This window comes from Lepisma saccharinum, chromosome 14 (assembly GCF_977018435.1).
Source record: "Lepisma saccharinum chromosome 14, izLepSacc3.1, whole genome shotgun sequence".
NCBI classification, from domain to species: domain Eukaryota; kingdom Metazoa; phylum Arthropoda; class Insecta; order Zygentoma; family Lepismatidae; genus Lepisma; species Lepisma saccharinum.
The window spans coordinates 64,951,801-64,979,514 of record NC_139242.1 but is presented as its reverse complement, the minus strand read 5'-3'; the positions used below and the strand labels follow the sequence as shown (position 1 = coordinate 64,979,514).

General features: G+C 37.9%; 1 protein-coding gene across 1 annotated transcript; it reads left to right on the top strand.

Annotated features, from left to right (window-relative positions):
* The first annotated feature begins 7,048 nt into the window (after positions 1-7,048).
* On the top strand, positions 7,049-27,707 carry LOC145998975 (prefoldin subunit 6-like). The gene is made up of 4 exons (XM_083135819.1): positions 7,049-7,142; positions 16,169-16,239; positions 26,178-26,302; positions 27,392-27,707. Exons 1-4 carry the CDS (start codon positions 7,079-7,081, stop codon positions 27,510-27,512), a joined length of 381 nt encoding a protein of 126 aa, XP_082991945.1. The 5' UTR covers positions 7,049-7,078; the 3' UTR covers positions 27,513-27,707.
* Positions 27,708-27,714: the final 7 nt, after the last annotated feature.

Genomic DNA, 27,714 nt, shown 5'->3' with positions numbered 1-27,714 from the left:
GAATTTGAAATACGTGCCTAATTTTTAACTTAAGGCATGCAATCTTACAAGTAACTGACTGATGCAAGTGTTAGAGAGGGCTACATTCTGGGCGTCACGGAAAAATCTTGAAACTCTAAGGGCCCCGTGAAGCAAATAAATTTGAGAACCCTTGCATTAAATGGTCAAAAATCAATCTCTCTGAACCATGGCAAAATGATGCTAGGAGGGAAAATACGAAACACGAGGGAAGAAGGAACATATGGAATGTCACATTGATCATAAGCATCCCAACCGAGTTATTGTGGGCGGGGCGAGGTCATTCTGTATAATTCCCAAATATCTTACATACAAAATATTTTTTTCTGGACTGGACGCGTCCTCCCCTCTGTCCCGCTAACGATGCACGTGCTTTCAATGCTGAATGAATGTGGTTGGTTAACATATGGTCGGTGTAATAGAAAGTAGATTGCGAAGTATGGTAGTCTTGCATTGTACATACCTGAGATTGCATGTTATACTAATTAGGTTGCACTAACCATTACTAATTGTAAATTGCGTAATTAAAAGGGTGTTAATTGAATAAAAAAATGTATTACTTCAAATATAGCGTGATTTTTGTGGGAAATAGTTGAAAATAAGTTGAACTGTTATTCCTACTTTTTCAATTGAAGATGAAGTTACAAGGGAGAGGAGTAAATCTCCATTCAGTATAAAAAAAATATTGTGAACACCCGTATGTGAACCGCACGCGACGCCACTGGTTATTTGTTTTGCGATGTTGGAGTGACAATTATTAATTTGTTAAAATAAGGTGGGAAAGTGAGATTTCTCTCACCCTGTATGTTTATTTTGTTTGACCTTCATGTTACATTCTTACAACAATAGAACATATCTTGCTTGGTTTTCAAAACCAAGCCTAAAACTTACTACAAAAGAAACTGGACAAAATGTCACAACAGTAACACAATTATAAATTTCAGTTTCTAAAATCTTTAGTTCTGGCATTTTTGTATACAAGAAGAACTGATGATGGTGGTTTAAAAATGTCAACATATCACTAAAATTCTCAGGATTTTTAATGTTAATTTGACCTTAAAGTTTTCTGGTCATAAGGTTAGTTCTGTGGTATTCAACTCATAAATTTTATGACATAAGTGAAAAATTCTCTCTCACAGAGAAAAGAGTATAAATGGTGTATTCTGAAATTTTGAAAATTTGACCTTTACCTCAACAATTATTATTTATTGTATATATTTATTATACAACCAATATAGATAAAATAAACAATAAACCACTAAGGTCTTTAAATAATTTACTTAAATTAATATTTAGAAGCTTGTTTTAATATTTTGCATAATATACACTCCTCACAAAAAGTTTGCAATATTGTTACATTAGCCAATAGGTGATAGGCACCGTGCCATATGTCGGCGAGAACACAAGGGCATCGTGTAGAGACAGACATCATGTGTTGTTGCATTCCAAGGCTGTGCTACAGCACATTGAATAACAAAGTGTGGAAAATGACCCAAGAAACTGGTTCCCCAGACGGATGAGAAACATAGATGTCAGTGCGATCAATGTCGGTGCTAATTTTCTTATGAAAGTAATGCAGCTTTGTTAGTTTTTGGAATATATTATGTAGATTTGTTTGTCTTGAAAGGCGGTACGTGAATTGATGGAAACAGTTATATTTGTGGAGTGATTTGCAGTCACGAAATGACATAATTTGGAAAGAAAAGTAAAATAAAATTAATAAATAAATAGCATGCGTAACACAAGAAGAAATATCGCAAAGTGATCCCGGACGTCAGGCGTTGGATTGTGTACTATAGTTTTATTTTTCTATGTTATTAGAATATAAATAGTATCCTGAGAGATATTTCATACCGAGGCGACAAACCACAAGTGTCGCTTGGAAGCGAGCAGTCCGTAATCAATGCAGTCTTTCGAACCGTAGGGACACGCGACAAACGATACGAGGATTTCACACCAAAGTGACATGGGTCCTTCGGTCCAAGGCAACTTTCACACCAAAGTAACACATGTTGCTTTGAAACGAGCCAATCAAGAGCAACATTTCACATCGTAGCGGCATGACGGGAAGCACAGGCCAGCGTTCAGTTGGTGAAATCCTCAAGCGACAAGTGTCGCGTGCCCCTTGTCGCTGTGGTGCGCAATCTCCCTAAAGCAAGACACTCATTGCATCACGCATGCGCGAACAACAAACCACGGCAACATGTTGAAAGCTATTGAGGAAATGGCCCAGTTTGAGCGATGCACAAACGACAAAGCAACACGTGTGGCTTATCGTGTTGCCTAGATCTGTTGTTGTAATGTACGGTTTATCATGTCGCTTATCTGTTGTTTGCAAGCAATGCTTGCTAATAGACTGAAGGCACCATGTCGCTTGTCACTTAGTTGGGAACTCCCCCTGTAGCACGTCGCTTTGGTCTGAGCACCCTTCCTTTAAGGAGCTTTCCGACCGAAGTAACAAGTAGCACGCGAATACGCCATATGAACGTGTCGTTTGCTGTTTGGACCCTCATGTGCAATGAATGCTATTTTACAGTCTGGAAGTGTGTGTCACTAGTGTGACAGTGTGAACATCCCGTGTCGCTTGTCCCATTGGTTTGAAAGTTTCCTTACACTCATGTCGATGGCACGCCACTAAGAAAGTTTTGTGGGGTTTCCCTCGTCGTTTCATGGAATCATCATTATCATCATTAGTTTAAAGCAGAAGAAAAGAGACAGTAAATATCAAAAATACAAATGCTTCAGTGTGTACATCTTTAAAAGAAGTGATGATGATGATAATAATGAACCTAATTCATACACAAAAATTTAGTTGCCAAGAGCATTCCACGCGTATTTTTTCTCCCATATTATTAACAAAAGTATGACGATAACAGGACGTGGTCAACTGTCTAGAATGTTCGTTAATATCTTCGCGACCACTGTACCAAATATCATAGCAATTATCACATTCATAGAAATGCTCCATGTAAAAGAATCAGATGTTGCAGCGAAAACTCCATTTACTTCCATTATAAGCAGACAAATACCAAGCACCGGGTTCAACACCAGCGCCTCTAGCGGATCATTTTCGAGTGGAACCAACCAGAGCGTGCAGAACTGTGTCGTTTTCCACACTACGTTATTCAAGGTGCTGTAGCTGTGCCTATCACCTAATGCCTAACACATCAATATTCCACACTTTTTGTGAGGTGTATATAATGAGCAATTACTCGTACATTAAATCTAAATGTATAAAAATGTGTGAAAAAAAGATGGTTTATTGGTAACATGAAGAATATGCCACTGCTATTTTTCCTTCCACATCCCTCTTCCTACAGAAATCACTTCCTTAATCTTGTAGTTTACAATTGGCGAGGGGGGGGGGGATTTATAAAATTTCGACCCCTAGGCTATTATTTGTTTTGGGCCCTGCCGACATTATTATTATTAATAGTAGCAGTAGTCGTAACAGTTTTGTTGTTGTGGTACTTTAAAACTAAACTAAACTCAACTAAGTTGTGCAACTTCCTTTGAAATTGGCCAGGACCTGCCAAACAGCTGAAATTCACCTACTATGTCACGGATTTGAAAACGTCCTCTCCACAGACAGGAGGTCCTCTGACGTCATCACTTAGAAATGCGTGCAGGCGGGGCTTCTGCTCGTCCCGTCAACTTAGCATGAGCCACGGAAGCGACTGAAAATTCACTTGTTACTGTGTAAAACAAGTATCTTACAACTTCCAGTGCAAAAATCTATGCTTCATTTCTTGGAGATGAATTATGCCCTAGCAGTATAGTAGTATTTACTATAATTCAGCCACGGTGGCTCAGTCGGTAACGTGTCTGACTACCATGCTCAAGGTCCCGGGTTCGATCCCCGGCCGGTTCAAATCCGGGAACTTTTCTAACGGTGGAAGCGGCCCCGGTGCCAACCCAGCGTCGAATAACATGGGTACCTGGGGGAAACCCTGGGGGGTAAAGGCGGTCAGGGGCGTGATGCTGATTACATCACCCTCACTCACGACCGGATCAAGAAAGTGTGGGGCGTTACCCCCACACCCCCTATACGCCTTCATGGCGTGGTGCTATGCACAGGGGAACACTTTACTTTTTTTTACTTTATAATTCAGCCACTCAGTAGGGGGTTTTCCCATTAGGGTGACAAAGCAAACCTTGTAACAGTCAATGGCTGAACACGTGAACAGCCTTGTTCATTGCGAATACATAGGTTAGTTCTGACTGGCAAGAACTTAATGTTATAGAAATGTCTTTTCTGGAATTACAGTTATTTTCGTCATAATATTTTCATCACAAATTATAAGAACACTCTGGTTTACATGCCAATTTCTGCAATATAAGAGGTGATAGGGTATAAAAAGGTACGGTGAGTTTTTAAATTCCCTGCAGTAAATGAGAGTTTTCTTCAGTTAATATATATATTGCAAATTTTTGTATTTAGCCTACTTTTACGTCGCTTTTCCGTTCACTTTGTTTAACCGCAACAATGAGAACGCATGGTCAATTTATTATGTATCATCTCTAACATCACATTTCTTCCCCCTTTTGGCTAATCGCTACAATGAAGATGAATAACTACAAGCTGTATTCGAAGTCGGGGTGCAGGAGTACACCTCCCACATACACACACACCCACTACTGCCAACTGCACAATCTAAGTATCACCCAACCTGCCATGATAAGAGACGAACTTTTTCTTCTGTCCCATCTCATTTCAAAAACATTCACTTGTCCCATCTTCTTTTATGAGACGAGACGGAAAATGTCTCGTCTTGTGAGCAACACTAACATTAACAATAGAAGCATCCTCAGCTGGTGCATTGTTCCTCCTATTTGACAGCTGGGTGTTCTATATCTCTTCATTTCTTCATCATAGTCTCTTTGTACTTTCCTTGCTTTGGAATTAATTTCATTAAAGTTCTCAGAACTCTCTCTTAGTTTATTATTATTTAATATCTCTATTAGAATACTGACATGTTCACAGTACTGAACAGTCCACCTTTTGAGGTGCTCAACAAAATCTCACTGCATGAAAACAATTTGGTTACAACAAGTGGAGATATTTCAAACTCCCACAGGTTACACAGTGAAGAAACTGAAAAGCTTGCTGAAATATTTATCTTCTGCTAGAATATTGTAATGTCTGTAAAGTTTCTATAATTAGCGAATACAATTCCATAAGTCACGCTACTTAGTATTGATACTTTTCTGTTCATCTTGTGTCAACTAACATGAGAATATTACGGTGTTTCCCTGGGTTTCTTGCACTGCGTTTTTAAAAACCAAATTCCTTTAAGAAGACGCGAGGGGAAAAAAATATAACTGATTTGACAGTCCCAATGCAATTTCTTATCACAGAAATTCCGAAACTATCAGGAAATTGCAGACATTTGATGTGCAGTCCCATCTGGTGTGTTACATTTTTATGAACAAGTGGATATGCAATCTGGCAAGTTTACCGAACCAAAAAAAAGGGGGGGGGGTTTGGACTGGTCAAAATCAGTTTTCAAACTACTTTTTCCTGTTAAGAAAACTTTCAAGAGTATGCTGTGTAAATTCTAGAGTATGAAATATGTGTGACATGTATATTCAAATATTTCAGTCACAGCACATACTGGAAGTATAACATTTTGTTAATGAAAGTAGAAGCTACTCATAAATTGAAGTAACTTTCACAAGTCCTTTGTCAATCACCATGGATGAAAGACATAGTATCTGTGCTGGGAAATTCTTATTGTCTATCTGTTTAGCTGTAGCAGAATAAGAACATTCTTGTGAAGGTTTTTTGAATATCTATGTATGTAAAATACACGCAATCTTATGTGCAGACCAAATTCCATGAAAGGGGAAAACTAAGTGAACTCTAGAAACTAGTTTTCTGTGTCACCACTTGAAGGTACCTTGAAGACAATGATACCATATGAATAAGAAAATGCTGTGTATTTTTCATTTTACACAAATAATTTGTACTAGAGTTTATATTTGGCCTCTCAATAAATTATATATATCAGTATAGATTTTCACACATGATTTCGTTTTAGTCGTAATTTATTTTATTTCAAGACACAATAATTTCAAACTGAAGGAGTGTATTATAAGGAGGGCATACTGTTAAGTGGGAAATATGTCTCGTTTGCTCTCCCCTGGAAAAATGCCATGCTTACGTTAGCCCTCCCTGAAAAGAATCCCACACCTTGGTTAACAATATGTAAAATTGAAATTGACCTATTCAAATAAACACACATTATTCATATCAATGGGGACCTGTACGAGTGAAGGAGGCCGGAGCGTGCTGTTGATCACGTTATTTCAAATTAGGCAGAGCTCGTGTGTGGGGCTCTAGACCCACAACCCCTAAATGTGCCTTTTTGCACGGTGCACAGGGAACTTTATACTCTTTTTTTTTTTTACCTTACATTTCATTCAAGTGAAAAATAATTATTTTGTGGCATTGCGACATGATTTATACGAATAAATAATAATAATCCGTCGCGCAACAGCCCATGAAGGGCCTAGGCAAAATTTATGAAAATTTCTCGGGGTGTACTCATCAGTCTATTGTCTGTGGAGAGTGGTCTTCTTTCCTTTTTTGCCCCGTGTCATTCGGCATTGTACAATTCGTACAATGCGTACTATGCGCAGTAATCTGTGAACATCAGCTTGGGTCTCACTTATCGTACAACAATTGAGTAATATTGTGTTCTGACGTCATAGGATAATGCTTTTTAATTTTAGGCTAAGTGCCTACGTTGTTACAGTAGGCTTGCTATGTTTAGTTCTCTTAGCCTAAATAATAAATTTCCATTGTATTTACGCTAATGGAACCTAACCTAACAGGCCTAATTTAACCTCGTACGCATATCTCCTCTGACGTCAGAACACAACGTAAGAAAACTGTTGTGCGAAGAGGAAGATCCATCAACCTTGTTGTGACTGAATAGACCACAGATTAGATCAAGACTGAAAAGCGTGACAAAGAACCGAAGAACTTTGGTTTCGGACACAAATAGTGGACATTCATTAAAAAAAAAAAAAAAAGTTACACATCTTGTGTTTCGAGATGGCAGAAGAGCTACAAAAGAAGATACAGCAAGAACTTGACAATTACAAGCAAATTCAAAAGGGTAAGACTTTGAAAAATATTGGTGTGGGGAAATTAAATTTGCCGTAGAATATTTTGTTCACATGTTCAGGCGAATTCTCTGGTAGGGTAACGGTTCCGAATGTTAACCCATTCCCTGCGATGGATCTATATATAAACTATCTAAAAATGGGCGTTTTTTGCTGAGCGTCTACATATGTGTGTGTGTGTGTGTGTGTGTGTGTGTGTGTGTGTGTGTGTGTGTGTGTGTGTGTGTGTGTGTGTATATATATATATGTATATATATATAGAGAGAGAGAGAGACGGTATTTAAAGATTAACGGTTGTATTGGCGGCACGTCACTTTTGTAGATGTCTCTTTTTCATGCTATTACAATCCATCGTTGATGCTTTATCAGTACTTGAACAATATATTTTTGGTAACACTTTACTATACCAGAGATGGATTTCTTCAAATTTACAGGAGAAAGGGTACTACTTTACTATACCAGAGACACCTATCAATGATTTATTTTGCAATTTTTTACATTGCTAACGTACTATTCTGCATTGCGGAACATTTATTTAGGTGAAATAATGAATTTCTAACGAAAATAATGTGTATTTCTTACATTAACGAGTACTTACTGTTGTTCCTTATTTCCCACAAACCATCCACGGGTAGCCCCAAAAACCATTGACATTAGCCCAAAAATTCACGATAGCCCCACGAACCATCACGGGGACGAGGTATGCCTACTAGGTTAGGTTAGGCCTGTTAGGTTAGGTTCCATTAGCATTAACTATGTTTCCTAACCCAACCACGTGCCAATGGTTCGCAATTATTTCCAATTTCTAGATCCTGATACTAACACGACACCAAATTTTAACTATGTTCCCTAACCTAACAGAACTAACCTATCCACGTGCCAATGGTTCGTGGAGCTAGCGCCAATGGTTTCCTTTCATCACGACCCCATGTTCAATTAGAAAATCCACTGGATCCTCCAAACCCGGTACAAACTTCACCACGCATCCAGGACACGTCATCCTTCCAACTCTCGTTGCAAATGCAGACAGTTCGAAACACTGGATACCCAATGAACATAAACAAAACACAATCATGACGCGTCATGATACAGTCACGACGCGTGATGGTGTACGAAGGTGTACGCGCTAAACGCTATTCTCCGTCGGAGAATTAATTTTCAACAAACAACATGAATTTCAGCTATGAAACATTCCCACATCACACAAAACACCTTCCCGATGTTCGACAATGCTACAGGAACTTATTACAGTAAGTAGTTTCGGTAACACTTTACTATACCTGAGACAGATTTCTTCAAATTTACAGGAGAAAGTACTTACGCAAATTATTTTCTGTAGCGTTGTTGTTCGGGAATGTAATTTTGATTCATTTTAATGCGAATGCATGTGGTTTTGTACGAAAATCTATTTCCGATGTGCTATTGCTGCTGCCGCCATTTGCTTCCTGCATGAGAGCACAATATGCTCTCGTATTGTCCGTATATGCTAAGTTGAACGAAAGGAGTGCTAATGGAACCAAACCTAACAGGCCTAACCTAACCTAGTAGGCATACCTCGTCCCCGTGATGGTTTGTGGGGCTATCGTGAATTTTTGGGCTAACATCAATGGTTTTTCTGGCTCAAGGAATGATCAACGGTAAGCTATCGCCATGTTGTGTGTGGAAATAAACAACAACAGTAAGTACTCGTAAATGTAAGAAATATACATTACTTTCCTAACAAATTCAATTATTTCACCTAAATAAGGGTTCCGGAATGCAGAATAGTACGTTAGCAATGTAAAAAAGTGCGAAAAATGATTCCCAGGTGTTTCAGGTATAGTAAAGTAGTACCGTAGTTTCTTCTGTAAAAATAAATAAATGTGTCTGAAGGGTAGTAAACAAGTACCCACACATTATGGTGATAGCGTACGGGTTGTGAGAGTTTTTTGTCAATTTATGCAGTGTTGCAAGCTTGTTCACCGGAAAATTCCTACTTTCGTGCCCGGATTTGAATTAGGTTAGGCAAACATAGTTAAAAAAAATTAAAATACTCGACACGTCATGTTATAGTGAAAACACGGCGAGTTTGAAACACTGACTACGGGGTTTACCTTATCTAACACACAGAACATTGTGCTCTCATGCAGAAAGCAAATGGCGGTATCAGAAACGTCGTGTTGGACAGAGATTTTGGCAGAAAACAACATGCATTTGCATTAAAATGGATCGGAACTACATTCACGAACTTCCACAACGCTACAGAAAATGATTTGCGTAAGTACTTTCTCCTGTAAAAAGTAAGAAATCCGTTACCCCTATAGTAAAGTGTTACCAACATGCAAAATGGTGGACAAATCTTGACTAGCGTTGTCGATATGCTGTGTTTCAAACGGCAAAGCAGTGTTTCAACCTAAACAGAAAAATTCCCGCATAGCCCCAAAAACCATTCTGGATCGTATAACCATCCACAAATAGCCCCAAAAACCATTCACGATAGCCCCAGGCACCATCACGGTAAGGTTAGATTAGGTTGCTTTAGGTTGGACAATATAGTGAAAAAACTACCCCAAAAACTATTCTGGATCGTATATCCATCCACAAATAGCCCCATGCACCATCGCGGTAAGGTTAGGTTGCTTTAGGGTGGGCAATGTAGTGAAAAAACTGTGTGTTTGGAAACATGGTATAATTTAACAATACAGGGAATTTCTCCAATTTGTTTGAAATTTCAGATACTTACTAATTTGTGTCTCCTAATCACGAATCTGCACTTAAAATTTGGCGCTCACATATAGAAATTCCTGAATTATGGCTAGCCCCATGAACCATTGGCGCGTGGTTAGGTTAGGAAACATAGTTAAATTTTAGTGTCGTAGTAATATCAGGAATATATATATTTCGTTCTTTAAGTATTCGAAACGGAAAATCTTGCGATAAATAATGAGCAATTGTGCAATGTCGGTTGCGATGACTGACCCTGTGCAAGTTTGACACATGAGCGCCAAATTTTAACTTCACATTCGTGATTAGGAGCCCTAATTTAGTGAGTATGCCAAATTTCAAACAAAATGGTGAAATTCCCGGTATTGTAAAATTGCTCCGGAAACACTTACCAGGGATAACGTCATCAGATGCTCACAACATCCGGTTCAAGTACATGGATGGAAAAGCAAGCAACAGCTTTTGTGCATTGGACAGACATTATAGAAAAATACATGAATTAGCGGCCAAATATATTGAAAAATGCGAGAAAACACTTCTACGACTTTCCGAAATTCCACAGAAACTCAATTCTGTAAGTACTTTCTCCTGTAAATTTAAAGAAATCAGTTTCCCGGCTTTGACATTTTTACCCAACGTTTTCCTGCGCTTTACCATTGCTGTTATATGGACACACTGGATTATCATGTACTGCTTTGTGATCGGTAGCATTTCTTTGGATTATCATGTACTGCTTTGTGATCGGTAGCATTTCTTTTTGTTTGTGTGCTAGTGGTACATTTTTCTGTTGTACATTTTGAACAGAATTTTTTAAATGGCAAGGAAAAACTCAGACGTAGTAATATTCAGTTCCTGTTGAAACACGACTTAGATGATGATTTTATGGATGAAATTTCTGAAGTTGAAAGTCAAGCTAGTCATAGTGATGATAGTGTCCCAAGTGATCAATATGATGAGAGGGGCCTTGAAGAAGAAGACACAACCGGCAGTGAATTAGATGATTTATTTCTCTTGTAGTCTACGGTCATTACAAACATAAAAACACAGTTTTTCGTTGTGAGATTTCAGGAGAACACACACTCCCTTCATCAGACATTTATTTTTTGTTTGACTAAAGATACAGAATTAGATGAAGATTCTCCATCTGATACATGGATTGAATCTTTACTTGTAAGCAGAAATCCTGTCCCTTTTTTTGATAAAATGCTAATGGAATTTATTGTGAATGAAACAAACAAATATGCTAGTAAAGAAGGAGATGAGAAAAGAAGATCAAGCAAAACGAGAATAAAAAGCAGAGACCTTTTATGGGAGGACACAAGAGATGTGCATTTTCTTATCTCTCATTATTCTACAAGGGATCATTAAAAAGCCAACAATCCATTCTTACCACACTAAAAATCCACTGATATCTACTCTTCGCTTAGTGCATTACTATAGTGGGACCACGAGCAAAACAACCAGCGCAGACCCGCAACTCCTGTGCACCGTACTCCCGCGAGTAGGGGAGGGGGAGAGTAGACCATGCTCCCTTATGGCCCGAGGTGGAGGGAAGAAGGGAAAGTTGCACAGGGACTTTTCGTCCCAAGGTTTTTTTCCTTGTGGTCGATCTATAGAGACAGGTTCAATTTGCTCATGAAATACATATTTGCACTTATCTGATAAAGGACAAGATGTTCAGGACGTACTCAACTCTCTTCTTCAAGAGTTCAAGTCCCACTACATTCCAGACAAAAAGATAAATATTGATGAATCATTGCTTCTCTGGAACAGCAGGCTCAAGTGGAAAATATACATCCCTCTCAAGAGAGCCAAATTTCGCATTGAATGTTACATATTAGCAGAGTCAGAAACTGGCTATGTTTGGAATCTTATGGTGTACACCGGTAAAAGAACGACTTACCCCTTTACTATTCCTGGATTATCTGAAGAGATTAGTAAAGGATTCACCAAGCCTGTGAAGATAGTTTTGAGTCTTATTGAGCCTTTATTGAATAAAGGATACACCCTCAGAATAGACAGTTTCTATGCCTCCTGAGCTTCGCGAGATTCTTCTCGCTAACAAAACAGATGTTGTAGGAACAAGAACCTTTGTCAGGAAGTAAACGATAAAGTGTTGAAAAAAGGCGAAACTATTGTTAGGTTCAAGAATAAGATGGTGCACATGAAGTGGAGAGACGAGAAGTATGTAAATATGCTGAGTACCATTTATGATGGACTCTATGGAAGAAGTGCAAGTTGCAGGAAAACCCACGGTATGTGTACAGTACAAAAGATTTCACATCGGAGGAATAGATCTAATGGACCAAGTTACATCTGCTTCCTCCCCTGGAAGAAAAGTTGTCAACAGCCATATCATTTATAGGTGCAATGGAGGAGGAAATATATTTCTTGATTTCAAATTGAATCTCATTCAGCAGCTCATCAGTGGTTATGGAAAAGATGTATACTGCTTAGAAACCTGACTGCTTCGATCAACTTAGGAACATGTCCTACAAGGCTTACAGGAAGACATTTCCCAGTTGAATCTGTTTCAAGTTATGAACCAGGTACCAAGAAGAAGGTTCATAAAAGATGTGTATTAAAATGTCAGTATCCTCCAAACGTCGGAAATTCCTTTATTTCCTTCTTTTTTTCATTGGTACTTACATATTCTGCATTGCTAAGGATTCTTGAAGGTGGGATTTCGTTTTTTTTCACGACAATAATTTCAATTTTGCACATATCGAGTAATTATTGTTCGTTGGTGGCGTTACACACAATATGGCAGGCAAATCTTGACTAGCGTTGTCTATGATCAGTGGGTGTACAGTGTTTCCAACATTCTTCACCGAAAAATACCTACTTTTGTGTTACTAATTTTGTATTTTTTTCTGGGTTCGCACGAACCATGCATGTAGCCCCAGAAACCATTCATGAATAGCCCCACGAACCAAGCACATAGCCTTACAAACCATTCATAAATAGCACCACGAACGATGCACGGCAAGGTTATGTTCGGTTAGGTAAACATAGTTAAAATTGTCACGACCTTTCAAAAGTGTACGAAAAGTCAGTTCGGTAAGTACTCTCTCCTGTAAAATTGAAGAAATAAGTTTTGCGGATAACAAAATTTTACCAAGTAACAAAAATGTACAAAATAGAAACAGGTGCACTTTAAGAATATCAAAAATGAATATATTTTATTAATTAAATTAATATGGAATGCTTATTTGCGGCAGAGTCTATATATAGTTTTCCTTAGCTTCATTTTCCAGCCAGTCTTTATATAGCTATTATTTACGATGAAATGAATTTGCAGCTGCAGCTCTATATAGATATTTTTTTGGTAGCACTTCTCTTCCAGGTCACCACAGGGAAGGAGTTAATGTTTATTCTCAAGTTTTATAGGAGTATTAGGAAGTGTTTTAAAATACTGGAAATGATTGTGGGGGTTAACATACATCCATTTGTTTATTGCTGACACTTACTTCACGTTGGGGTATTCCATCCGTAATGCTTTTGGTGTCAGGTTGAGGGCTCTCAGCATTAAAATAACATCCTTGAAATGCTTCTAACACCTGATCACCTAGTATCTGACCTTGAGCACAAACCTCCCTTTGAGCCTCGCACGAAAATCTGCAGGTTTAATGGGACAATATTTTAATGCTAACCACCTAACCTGATCTGCGTAATGTAACCACGAAAGTATTGTAGAGATGTCATTGTATTGCCAGGAATCCTAAAAGTTGACATATCTAACCAAAATATGAAAGCTGGAAATAAGACAATAGCTCCCCACACGTTAACAGGTCTCAAGCAGAAAACCCTTTTGAACCACACACAGATGGCAGCAGCAGTGTGTATCCAAGATGATAGTAAATAAATGGCTGCTGGCAAAGAAATAAGCATTTTGTAGTACATGGCAGAAAAAAATAATCTCCACAAAATACGTTGATTACTTAACTGTGTGTGTTTACTTAACAGGCATAATTAGAAATTGAACCATGCTAAAAATGCATGCATACAGTGATTAGTTAGGATTAAACAATCGGAACTTGGGCCATTAAAAACTTTTCCTTGCATACTAGATTATGTATTCTAGGTATGGAGTAGCATTTGAACTCTGGTTGGTAACATATTATACTTAAAGTAGAATTTCGTAAGTTTCAATCCTCATTCAACAATAGATCCTAGTTTCTATCACTCTTGCCTTATAATTAGGATCCAATAATTGTGTTCAAAAATTCAGTACAATATGTAGTTAAATATCCAAAAATAGGTACTGAAGGCATTCGAAAAGTAAGAAATACATAACATCAAAAACATTGTATTACCAGCATTTCAATCCTATTTCTATTTTTTTTAAACAAATTGCTCAAGAGAAATACAATAATTAACATAAAATTTTACATATTCTTGTTGCTTACCCAATCCCCATAACACTAATGAACAACAATGTTTTTCAAATATGAAACCTCTCCTGTTGTGGCATATCAAGACTTTGTATTGACTAAATGATCATTCTACTTTGCACGAAGTAAAGGTGGATGTTTTAACTTGCACAAATTGCCTGGTGCATACTCAGTTTCCAAGGCATCCGTTGCCTCTACTTGGCATTCTAAAAATTGTATTGTAACCAGGGGTTTTCTTCCAAATGGTGGGCCTCCGTAATGGCGCAGTCGTAGCATCGTCACCTTGTAATCGAGGGGTCCCAGTTTCGATACCCGGTGGAGGCACTCATTGGTTCTGATTCCACTTTAAACTGTAGGTCCAGTCCTGATTAGCCTTTCTGTGCATAAAGTGGACTTAAAACAGTAATTCATTCTCTCCTAAATGGAAGACATATTTTTCTTCACCACATCCCCAACTGATCTTCAGCTAAGTGACTGTTGAGTGAACAAGGAACAAAGTGCATTATTTTTAGTCTCTTCAAATCAATCCCATCAAAAAAGTCTCCTCTCAAAAGATATCGGTGTTATCAAATATGAAAAACTTCAGATGCTACTAAAAGAGTAATGCATCTTCTTGGTCTCCTGTACAGGTTCACTGAAATCCAAAACTAGTCACCAACTTCCATGGCAGAATGGATAGTACAGCATGCTACGATGGCAGTGGTCTTGGGTTTGAATCACAGCCTGGGAATGGGTGTTTTTTGCGAGTGTCCCTTCACCACTCATCCTCATTGTCGTGATTAGCCAAAATTAGCAGAAGTGCAATGCTAAATAACAGAAATAATATCAAACCAACACCAATCATCCATTATCATATTTTTCAGATTGTTTATCTCCCATATTCTTGAATACTGCTCCTGGAAAGATTTGTCCTGTCCTCGACTTTTACCTCATCATTTGTTTTGGTCATTCAGTACTCTATCAGAAACTTTAGTAAATAAATAAATAAAATTAATTGATTTTCTTCATTTAGCACAGGCTGCAGTGTCACCTTTCAAGAAAGTCAATAATTTATTTCCATCGAGGTTGTCCTTTAAATTTCATTTAAAATGTGTTGTATTTTTATTTTCTTATTTTATATTGCTTTTGTGCCACGTTTTGCTAATCATGATGATGATGATGAGTTGTAATTAGTTGCAAGAATCCTATACTGTCTCAGGAATGTCTGGTTCAAGCAAATGAAAACAAGCCTCTGCGCAAGTACTGACGTGAGACGGCTCGACTAGTGAACACCTACAAGGGAACGCGATTGCAGGGTGGAGGGAAGTAACTGCAGTTACCAGCTTTTGGAGCAGAGTGTACTGCTTCAGCTCCACCCATTCGCGGGTATGGGATTCAGAGATTCACAGGATAGCGTAGTACATTAATCAAAGAGCTCAACCACTGAGGTGGTGTAACAAGTGTTGTTAAATCCAGCTAAACATCAGTACACAGCTCATATTTTCATGTTAGTAGTCTTATAATGCATTTACGAGTGTAAGAATTGTAACTCCCATTTTGAATGAGTTGTTCTTTTGTACTACCTGATATAATAAAGCATGACATGTGGTAAATGAACACACCACAATATACAAAATATCTCAATATGTTCGTTTTACATAAAAATTAGTTGTTAAGACCTTTGGGTTAATGTTTCTAATGATTTTATTGCAAGGAAGCAACACGAAGCCTCATTTTCCTGAACAAAGTTGTCTCACTGAACGCGAACAAATGGACTTAACAGATAGTATGAACAATCATGGCAGCTTCTGCAAATGATTTTGGCTTCAGCTCATGTTACACATGTTCTCTCTGTGCCCATACTTTAAGTTAAATATAAAAAGAAGTCTATAAAATAAAACTGTAATGTCTATGGTAATAGCTGTTGTTGAATGTCTTTCCAGATTATCAGAAAACTCTTTCTCAGCGACAGCAGCTTGATAGCCAGATGAATGAGAATACAGTGGTTAAGGAGGTATGTGTTATAGTTAATAATACACTCCTCATAAAAAGTTTGGAATATTATTATGTTAGACAATTAGTGATAGAGACAGCCTTGGAATGCAAGAACACATGGTATCTGTCTGGTGGATGTTCTTGTCGTTTCGCCGACATATGCCAGCGTGGCTATCACCTATTGCCTAATATAATAATATTCCAAACTTTTTGTGAGGAATGTATATGGATAACTTATATTGGTACACAAATCAACATATAATCTTGTAAAGACAGTGGCAGCTGGTAGTTCTGAATTAGGTGAGGGGCTAGTAGGATAAAAGTGGAGTAATAGAGAAAATTAGATCAATAGTTACACATACTTATTAGAAAATAGGGTATCCAATAAATATGTAACTATTGATCTAATTTTCTCTATTACCCCATTTTTCCTCCTACTAGCCCTTCACGTAGTTCAGAACCACCACTGCCGCTGTGTAAGGTGTTTTTAAACATAAATATTGTTGGTTTACTTTGTATGTCACCCATATGAGCACTGGAGCATATGACATGGCAACTATATTTTTTCTCAAAGTTAAACGGTCGTACCGCAGTATGATTGTGGCACATGTAATATGTGAACACGTTACTACAAACAGTTATCATACAGAGAGGCAGGCAGTGGTAATTCATTGTTGAGTCAACCACAGTGGCATAAACAGCATTCGTGTATCAAAATTATCGTTCTTCAGTGGAAATTAACGTTCTTCAGTGGATAAATGACAGCAAATGCCACAGGGAGCTGGTGGACACTGTGAGGAATAGTGTCCTATTGTAGTATGTGCCTCTATTGTTCCTGTAATGCGAATGCATGCTTTCTGACTTGTAAACACATGTGGCACGATGCTGTCTTCAAGGATGTTTGCTTGTTTCCCTATCCTATATCTGGTACACATGATCTGTATTGTTCATACATTCCTCAGTACCCTTTCATTTGTATATTTTAGATTTTCATGTTGGTCCTGCATTCTTGCGAAAAGAAAAATTGCCATGACTTATGCCACAACCCTCGTATAATTTATATATGAAATGTGCAGACTGTATCTCATAGTTGCTAAATCAACTTCCATGTTTGACAAATATCAGAACTTATATTCTCACCCAATATTTGTGTTTATACAAAATGACTTTTTCTTTTGATTTTTCCCTTGTATTTTTTAATAATAATGCTAGACATGTGTGGTGTAATTGGGCAGTTAATATATACTGTGATGAATCAGGGGGGAAAAAAAACAACTCCTAATTACCTGAGGCTGTTTGCATGTCCCTACTTTGTCTTGCATAGGCTGAGGAGAAAATGATCATCACATACTATCAATAATGTTCATATTTTTACCTGTATAATGTGTTTCATTTTATAGTTGCAAATGTGTCAAACATTAGATAAAGTCCGCGCGTTCATTATATCCCCAGCGGTTAACAAAGGGAGCGGTGCTCTTTGTTAAAAGAAACACCCAAGCGGGCGGTTTTCTTTTGAAGAAACTGGAGTAGGAAAGCGATGTTGCCAAATTGAAGGAAAGGGTAAAGAAAAAGAAAGAGAAACAAACAAATTAAACAATATGTAAAGAGAAAAGACTCACGCACCCGCCTGCTCCGCCTTGCAACTACAAGAAATGTAAAGAAAATGTGGCAACAACGTCTGAGTGCACGCGCTTATCGGAAGCGGCCTGGCTATTGTTGGCTATTGTTTCCAGTGTTAAGTTTTATCAAAGGATTGCCGATGGGGATATAATGAACGCGCGGACTTTACACATCATCTGACATATAGTCACTTCCAAATGTCCTCATGGACTGAAAAAATTTACATGACATAGGTAGCCTTCAAAGATCTAAAGAAATTTCTGTATTAAATGCCTCATATGCCAAATGGAAAAATTATGAAGTAAATACAACAAGCAATTACTTTCTTATGAAAAAAATGACTAGCAACTAGGAAAAACAAAACTGTTTCACTATGTATAAATAATAATAAAATAAAATTTTTAGCCTGCAACTAGACAAAGGAAACTAAAAATATTTTCAATGTCTACATCTCTATAATACTCTAATCATTTATATTTTAAGTCCTAAGAACCAATTTACAATTGTTATGTATCTGGCCCACTTAAATTCCACCATAGTGCTGGGCCACCTTATTTACATCGCACACTACTAACATTACAGATTTCATGATCATCATAATCAGTGGCGAAGCGTAGATTTCCTAGCAGGGTAGGCACAAAAGTGCGATAATTTCTATTAGTTGCTTAAATATGTAAAAAGAAAGGGAGGGGGGAGTGAACCACTCATGGAGAGTGGTTCAATGTCTCTCCAGACCACTTCTTTACTTGCCTGTGGCGCGACGTTTTCAAAAGTGTTGTTACCGGCCATCAATACGATAATTATGTCTTAGACGTTCTCCTCCCGCCCACCAGATGTCATCGATAGATTTTGTTCATTTGGTTTTTTTTTTATTTGTTTGTATTTTTTCAACCCCTGATTTATGCACACACCTCCAGAAAGAACTACCAATCATGGGACATCGCGAAAATCCACCGAATAGTGCTCGAGCCCTGTTGTCAATTCTTCATCACTTTTTTTCTAAATTCATTTTGCAATTGAGGTAAAAAGGGGTGGAACCCCCCCCCATAATTTTCGGGTCAGTCTGACGTTTGTGCCGTGACCACACGACAGAATTCCACACTTTCAGCGACTGTCAGTTTGGTATGTTCTACTGCTGCCAACTTAGTTTTTTTAGCAAGACTGCCTCGCACCGAGGAACACACCATTGTTATATGTTGTCTAACTAAAGGAATGTTGTAATTCCGGTCTTGGCTTTCTAGATAAATGAATTTCTGACACCTGTATGTGCAAGTAAACATAATTTAAGTTTTGAATATTTTCGTCTCATTTGTTCTGCTTTATGTTAATCGTGACGATGAGAATGTATGGAGAATGAATCAAAGATGATTAGGAAACATTGGCATGACCACAATTAGGTCACCTGGCTTCGTAACGTGTTAGGATGACCACCATGGGGCTTTAAAGAAAAAACAAAGTAAAGGTGACCTCTCTCATTCAGTGTGTATACTTCGCATCCTAGTTTGTTCTACCCCTTGTGTTAGTAGACACCAGGCGTGGAGCGTCCATGTAAGCCATGTAAGCCGGGCTTACAGTTTAATACATCCAGTAAAATGTATGTAATTATGTGGCAAAATTCGTAAACAAGTTAAAAGTTCAACTTGGGTCGACACCAGTGTTCAAGATCCTGTTTGTTAGATTGCAACACTTCAGCACTAGGCGGCACAGCACATGGGAAAACTCCCGCCTTCTGCCTGTGGGAAGCTGTAAGCCTTCTGAATTTTGCCTTACAAGTTGCTGACCGCGAGCGAGCAGTGCCTACCCTCCTTCTCTCTGCCTACCCTATCTGCTTGGAGAAGAGTGGGCCAGAACCCTAGGTCTGTAAACCTTCGGTCAGAGGCTTACAGCAGTGTTGCAAACCTCATGTTTAGAAAAAGTGTTGTTCAGGGACGTCCGCAGTATTTCTTTCCACCAGTATTTTTCCAGGGGGTGGGGGTAAACTAGGCATTTTCCCCCTTGATAGAGTTGCCTCCTCAAAAGATACTAATTCAATTTGAAGTTTAACATTTTTCTGCAATGCCCTTACAATAATTAACATAATTTGCTGTGACTGAAATGAAATTATATGTGTGAAATATATAATTTTATGGTTGACATTCATTTTCCAGGAAGGGCCTCCCCTCCTTACCCTTACCGAACATCGATGGTGTCGTTTATACTCTGAAATTATGCTACATGCTACTATATTGTTCTAGGCTCTATATATTATTAATATTAATTTATAAAAAAACAATAATTTATTATTTTCCTAAGACTAGTTTCAAGTTCAATTTATGCATCTACTTTAGAGTTTTAAAATTGCATTATTAATTAGCTACATACTATAGTTAAGTAAAATATGGAATTTCTTCCGTATAATATAAATTAGAATGGTTCAACCAACGGGATGGGTTCGACGTTAACGTGAAAAGATTGAGAAAATTCAACCCCCACGAACAGCGGCCCTCTTGTTTTATTATATCTCCAACTGTCCAACAACTTGTTAAACTTGTGCGAGGTTTAGCACCATTATGCTTGGGTGGCATCACTGGCTAACCGTGAATACGGTCCAGCGAGACACCGATTGCCCCGCAAGAGGAGGGAGCCACAGCGTTATTGGGTTTTAGCCAGGAAACAGTGGAAACTGGCCAGATGTGCATTCTGTAGTAAGGCGATCTTGATATTGCTGGCGTGTTAGCAACTCACATTGTTCAAGACCACACTTGACAAAGACCAATGAGCACATCCCCCTGAAGGAAAGATCAGAAAGCTAGCAACCACCGCACCACCTCCCCTCCTCACTTCAAGAACTGTATGCAGTGCACTCAGTCAAAGAGTAGCAGACGACTTTCTAAGTCTCTATCGTAACTGCAGCATCTGGCAACTATGTATGAAGAGGTGGTTGCAAAGGAAATTTGAGACGGTTGTGTTTCAAGGAGGTTTTTTTTACAGGAAAAGGAAATTTTGAAGCAAAGAAATTAACAGGAATGGGAAAAAGAGAAACACCTAAAATGAGCAAAAAACGAGAAAATGATAAAATATAATAATATATACATTAATGTACTTAACGCTTGTTTTTGCTTGTAGGGTTAGTATATACATAGGAAATATTAAGATCTCTGTTTTTAATTTGAACTCTGCTTGTAGTAATTGAGCTAAATAGTGCAAAAAGTTGTTTTTTTAAGTTAAATGTTTGATGAAAACTTAAGATTGAACCAGTTTTACAAATTATCATATCAAACGAAATATCATTCATTAATTACATTCCGTAATTTAAACACTCTCCGAAAATGCACGGAAAGCTTATTTATGGTCTGTCTCTCTTTTACACTCCCCTTAGAAATATCTCCTTTGATAGAAATTTCTGGATAAACTTCTACAATTAGTGAGCATTTATTTTATATTTTATTTTTGAATTTATTTTTTCTTCCTCTCTTTACGAATTATAGGGAATTATAAGGCCAGAGAGGGAATTTATTTATTTCCAAAAGGGATATTTCACTCTGACTCCGGAATAGCACTGCTTTGGGCAGTGGCTGCTTTTGGGTTTGGTTTGTTTCCCCTTTCTTGTTGTGTGCATCGTTAACTTCTCGTGGTATTTTTTTTTTTTCCATCTATTGAAAAGTGGGCGGTGTGGTGCAGTTGTCCCTATACTGTGGTGTGATACGAAGTGCATTATGGAAGAAAACGAGTGTGATTGTGTGGTGGAGAACTTGTTGAAGACGCCGTTTTCCAGCAAGGATTTTGCTGCAAAGAAGAAACTTGTGGATGTAGGTAGGTCCACTCCTTCTCTAGCAGGCATGGTAACGGAAACAAAAAATAAAGTGCGCCGGTTTTGTGACTCATGGTACGAAGCTGATACTTGGTTATGTGGTTGTAAAAAGTATTCAGCACTTTTCTGTTGGCCCTGCCTTCTCTTTTCAACAGAAAAAACTGCTTTGACAACAAAAGGTGTCGGCGACGCTAATAATTATCATTTATTAAAGAAAAGACATGAGATCTCCGTAGCACACGTAAATTCAAAGATTGCGTTGTTGAAATTTGGAACTACGCGAATTGAAGATTGTTTAAACCTTGCCTTCAAATTAAACCGAGAGAAACACAACGAAAAAGTCAAAGCAAATAGATACATCGTTGGTTGTTTAATCGACACTGCTTGTTTTTTGGCGGAACAAGAGCTCCCTTTCAGAGGTCATTTGGAGGGTTCAGATTCAAACAATAGAGGTAATTACGTAGAAATGCTTCATTATAGGGCAAGCTATGATGAAAAACTACGTCATCACTTGGAATCATCTACAGTTTTTGCTGGCACTTCTCACGATATCCAAAATGAGTTGATTGATGCAATTGCAACTTTGATGAACAAAATAAAAAATGAAGTGAAAGAAGCATTATTTGTGTCTGTCATCGAAGATGAAACAGTAGACGCCTCTCAGAAATCTCAACTTTCATCGATGCTACGTTATGTAACTTCAAATGGTAACGTAGAGGAGCGGTTCATAGGTTTTAAGGATGTCAGTGGGGATCGCACGGCTGCTGCCCTGGCAGACCATGTTTTTGGTGTAATAAATGACTTCCAGTGTGGCGAGAAATTAGTCGCTCAAACCTATGATGCAGCAGCTGTCATGGCTGGAGAACACAATGGTTTGCAAAAGTTGATAAGAGACAGGTATAAGACAGCGCTGTTTGTCCATTGCTATGCTCACAAGTTAAACTTAGTTCTCAAACAATCTGTGGAGGGCATCAAAGAATGTAAAGTATTTTTTGAAACCTTGTCGGCTTTTGCAGCATTCTTTTCTAAATCTTCAAAGAGGAAAGCAGCGCTGGACAAAATGGTAAGCAGACGTCTGCCATCAGTATCTCCTACTCGATGGCTCTATGCAGAGAGATTGGTTGAAGTTGTTTCCCAGTTGAAAACAGATCTAATTAATTTCTTTGAATCAGTGATACAGAACCAAGAGCAGTGGGATGGAGAAACGCGTCTCTCTTCTCGTGGATATTTTGCTACTCTCCATGATTTTGATTTCAATTTTATGTTAATTGTATTTTCGGCCATTCTTCCACCAGCTAAAATACTTTTCGAAAATTTGCAAACCAGAGTGAATGACATCGGCTACTGTACTCGAAAAGTACAAGAATATCAAAGTTTCTTGAGTACTAAGAGGGAAGACTTTGAAAAAGTGTGGTCCGAAAGCGACAGTGCCAGGTTGGGAGAAGAACACTTAAAGGTGCCAAGCAAAAGACAGAGAATTGTTCTCATCAGTAATGAGAGGAAAGCTTCTTACCGAAGACTTTACTATGAAATTATTGACACAATGAAAGTCAAATTAGCCAACAGATTCTCTGATATCCAGAAACTAGAATTGCTCTCCTTGCTAGATTTTGATAATTTTCAAAATTATTCTCTGAAATTTCCAATAAATGCTTACGAATCATTATTGAAATCATATTGACGATATTTTGATCCTCTAATTTTGAAAACCGAACTTACTGCTATTTATTCGTCGCAGGAGTTTTTGAAACCTTCAGTGTTAGACCTCCATAAATATTTAATTTCAACAAACCTGTGCAATGCTCTTCCGGAAACAACAAAGCTTTCTGCCTTAATTTTAACCATACCTGCAACTAGTGCATCTGTTGAAAGAACATTCTCTGCCTTGAAGAGGATACACACCTACCTGCGCAGCACACAGACCCAGAGAGACTTACTAAGCTATCGCTGATGGCAATAGAGAGAACTCTCTTGAAGGATTTAAAGAAGAGCCTTACCTTCCATGATGCTGTGATTGACATCTTTGCCGAAAAAAATCGCCGCCCGGATTTGAACTACAAGTTGTAATGGAACAGTAGCATGTAAGAGGTATGTTTATTTTAAAATTCATTTAGATAAGAGGTTCTGAATCGAACTATTTTCGTTCTATATTTTATCTAACTTTGCATTTTTTTTTTATTGTTAGGTTATTCATAGTGATAGCAATAAGACTGACATAATTATTAGTTCTCCTCTTAATGTATTCGATACCTGGTGGAGGCACATAGTGGTTCGAATCCCACTTTAAACTGTAGGTCCAATCCCGATTAGCCTTAATGTGCATAAAGTTGACTTAAAACACCAAATCAACCAACCATTCCTCTCAATGTAGAAGAACGCAACCTAGCAATGAAAACACCACGCTCATGGATGTTTCCAGAAGTTTTAATCTGGTGTAGTGTCACTTTGTTTTTAAGGGGTGTAAGGTTAAATTTAGTGCAAAAATTAGGCTTTTCTGAACAATTCTAGGGAACTGAAAAAAATGGAAAAGGGGGGGGGGTCAATATGCCAGCCCCAAAATAAGCACAACGGGAAATAGCCTTCATCATGCTAGGCTTACACTGTTGGAAAGCTCATGCTCCGCCACTGGTAGACACCTTTACGTGATAATAGAACATAGGATCCTTGTTTGGGACCCGGCAACACGACAGGTTACTATGTAACATATAAACAGGTTATAATAAATGAAGTTGCTTGAGAGAATAGAGTCCCAATTTTTAGGCGCAATTTAGCTCTTTTCTGCCAATCCAATGTGACAACACTGGCCTGTTCCGCCAGACCTGAAACAGACATGGCCCGCGCAATAACCCCATAACACAACACCCTTTGTCCTAAACCCCAAAAAAAGTCTTCCCTTGCATTGTACTCTCATTGAACGCCCTTTTCTCTTGTTATCCCTTCAGGGTAAACGAAACTGCCTACCTCTTCGCTTGTGTCGGCTGCATAAAAAAAAATGTCTGCTTGTAATATTTATTCAACGACAGTGTTAACGCATTAAATAACGTTTCAACAACTTTGAATTTTTTAAAATATTTTTATGTTACTTGCCACTGCTACTTGCAAAGGAAAATATAGTTGAAAACATTTTAGATATGATTGTTATAAGAAGGAAACATGAAAGACCAAAAGTGGGTCCTACCTTACCGATGATTACATCTTCACTCAATTAAGCACTCGATTGTTCTTGCATTTCAGTCCGGCACTTCTTGCATAAATCTGATCACTGCACAAGACACGAATCACAAACAAATCTCTACCATCACGAAACTCGCGCTCCGAGCCACGCTCCCTTGTAGCGTCCTGAGCAGAAGGCAAGTTTTCACAGAGAGGGAACGAGTGGGGAAATCCCCGTTCACGATAAAAGTAAATTATTCTATTTCCAGTGAAAGTAAAACTACTTTGTAAATATAAGGCGTAACTAGCATATTAATTTACATAATTTGGTATGAAGACTTACTTTAGAAATATAAGTTCTTTAGACTTTCTGTTTACGCTACGGTGTTGGGTGAATTAACAAGACCATCAGCACTCTGACCAGAAAACGAAGTCAGAACTACACCTACTCCGTAATTTTCAATTTCACTTACACTTGTCGATGAAAGGAAGGAAAACCTAAGTTTCGTACAAAATATGGAGAATGTACAATGAAATAGAAATATCTCTGCACGAACACATGCTAATGTTTACAAAAAATGCCGGTACACCACAAATTTCCAACCCTGGCGGAAATGCAGTGTTGCTGATATTCTGTTCGTTCTAGTAGGTAACACCGCGAGGCCGGCCTCAGGAGCACGTTATAAGCATACGTACAGTACTCGTAAGATTAGGCTTCCCGCATATACCACCATACGACGGAATGTGAAGAGAAGAGGCCCGAGCAAATGTGCCTCACTCCGTGGAAAGTTCGTATACTGGACAGGGTTAGAATTTTTTTGTAATTATCATAAATGAAAATTCCAAACTTTTCCATTGCATCACATGTGTTTTGACGAAATAAGTAAATACACCTTTAAAAGAGTGATGGCGTGGGTAGGCCCGGCCTCCTGGCCTCATAGGACGCTTCGCCACTGATCATAATGCATGCTGTGTTGTATGTATTTTATGAATATGTAAACCAATTTTTGGTAATGCTAATGGGTTTCTGTAAAAAAGAAAGAAAAAAAGTATGCTTTGGCTACTTTTTCAGAATTGTTAAGAAATCCCTTGTAACTTGGAATAATGCTTTCCAGATGTAGTGTGGCAAACGCAAATATATCTCACCAGATGCAACAATTGAAAGAAAGAAAAAGAAGGAAGGGGGGAGTGGTCCACTCACCCCACCCCACCCCACTTTCAGAAGTAGTCTGGAAAAATGTTGCTGATGCAGGTTTGATTTCAGTAGACACTTCTGTACCTAAAGTGAACTTGATTGCAAAATACAAATGTTATTTTGAATGTGCTCAGTATTGTTTATTGTATGACTGTAATGTTTTATGATCATATCTGTGTACTCTCACTCTCATTAACAGGAGCTTGACATGTTGAAAACAGAGGCTGAAGTTTTCAAATTGATAGGTCCAGTTTTAGTTCGCCAAGATTTGGAAGAAGCAAAGCAAAATGTAGCCAAACGCATGGATTATATACGGGGTGAACTGTAAGTATGTTTCCATTCTCAGGTATTTAATGTGATTATTGTATGAGGTCAGGAAGTACTGGATCAGTGACTGGGAACAGTTAACATGCTCCCAAATCCTAATTGGGGTTTTAGTACCAGCCAAGTTATGGGTATTTCATTGCATTTCTTCTTCCAACTGTTTCTCTCATCAGAGTTCATCTCTAGTATGTTCAAGGGACACTTTATGATGATTCTATTCAAAATGGCTCAATAATGGTTGCTGAACTCTTTTCTAAGTTTTAATATGTTGTGTGTTGTTAGTTTAAAATAGGTTTTCTTTAATATCTATTATTTCTGGTTTACAAATGGATGTAATTTTTATCACATGTTCTCATTGCTGCTATTTGAGAGCTTTGCAGCAGTTGGATTATCTCAGCTACTGATTATGTAGAAAGAGAGGTGGAATAAAGTTTGTTTTTACTCTTTCGTGTCTCCTGGAGGTCAATTTCAAAACTGTTATCCTCTCCTTTATTGAAAAAGTTACTTTAATTTTTAAAAATCAAATGCTGAAATTTAGCATTGAGGATGAAATTTGATTGAATTTTATAGCACTCAAATTGAAGCCTGTCCTTTATTGAAAAGGATTTTTTAAAAAAACATATCGATGGGTAACCACAAAGAAGATATTCCAATTTCTTCAAAGCACCGAAATACCAAGAATGCACATTAATAAAATAAAAATGGCTGCCACTCGTAAACAAAAAGTGAGATTAAAAAGAGGCCTATTTTTATCAGTTTGCCACCAGTATATCAGGGCAACATTACATATAAAAGTGGAAGTTCTTGCTGACCTGTTCCACCATTACCATACATGAATATAAAAAATGGAACAATTAAAACATATTAAAAAAACAACTTCTTTACAGTTATTTGGTACAGAACAATAAATGTGGAGTAGCTAAATACAGTAAATGTGTGATGTACAAAACTTTTTGGAAGTTATGCAGAAATGACTGGATAAATGTTTTTCCTGGTGGACATAATTAATGAAAAGTATGTAATTAAAAAATGGTGTAATAATGTAAGTGCTTACTTTTTTTATTTTGTTGCTTTTACTTTTCGTTGTAGGAAGCGCCATGATGATCTCATTAAGGATTTGGACAAAAAACAGGATACCATTAGGGAGGCACTTGGCAAATTACAGCACCAGTTCCAGCAAGCTCAGGTGAAAGCGGCAATGAAGGCCTGAGGGAAGAAGAGGATTTAGGATTTTTTACATTTCAAAAATGAGTTCATGGATATTTTGGAGAGAGCATGTTTTGTGTATCAGTTAATAGTCCTGCTGCCAGGTTTTTCCCCTACACTACCAAGGAAGAGAGTGATTTTTGGACTAATAAAAGCCATCTTTTCTGAAACTGATTTTTTTTTTTTTTTTGCCATTATCTACTACT

What these genes read in the sequence shown, in the direction of transcription:
- LOC145998975 (XM_083135819.1), top strand. Translation starts at nt 7,079, where the DNA reads ATGGCAGAAGAGCTACAAAAGAAGATACAGCAAGAACTTGACAATTAC. An exon ending in TTACAAGCAAATTCAAAAGG is followed by an intron (nt 7,143 to 16,168) that starts GTAAGACTTTGA and finishes ATGTCTTTCCAG; the next exon opens with ATTATCAGAAAACTCTTTCT. An exon ending in GATTATATACGGGGTGAACT is followed by an intron (nt 26,303 to 27,391) that starts GTAAGTATGTTT and finishes TTTTCGTTGTAG; the next exon opens with GAAGCGCCATGATGATCTCA.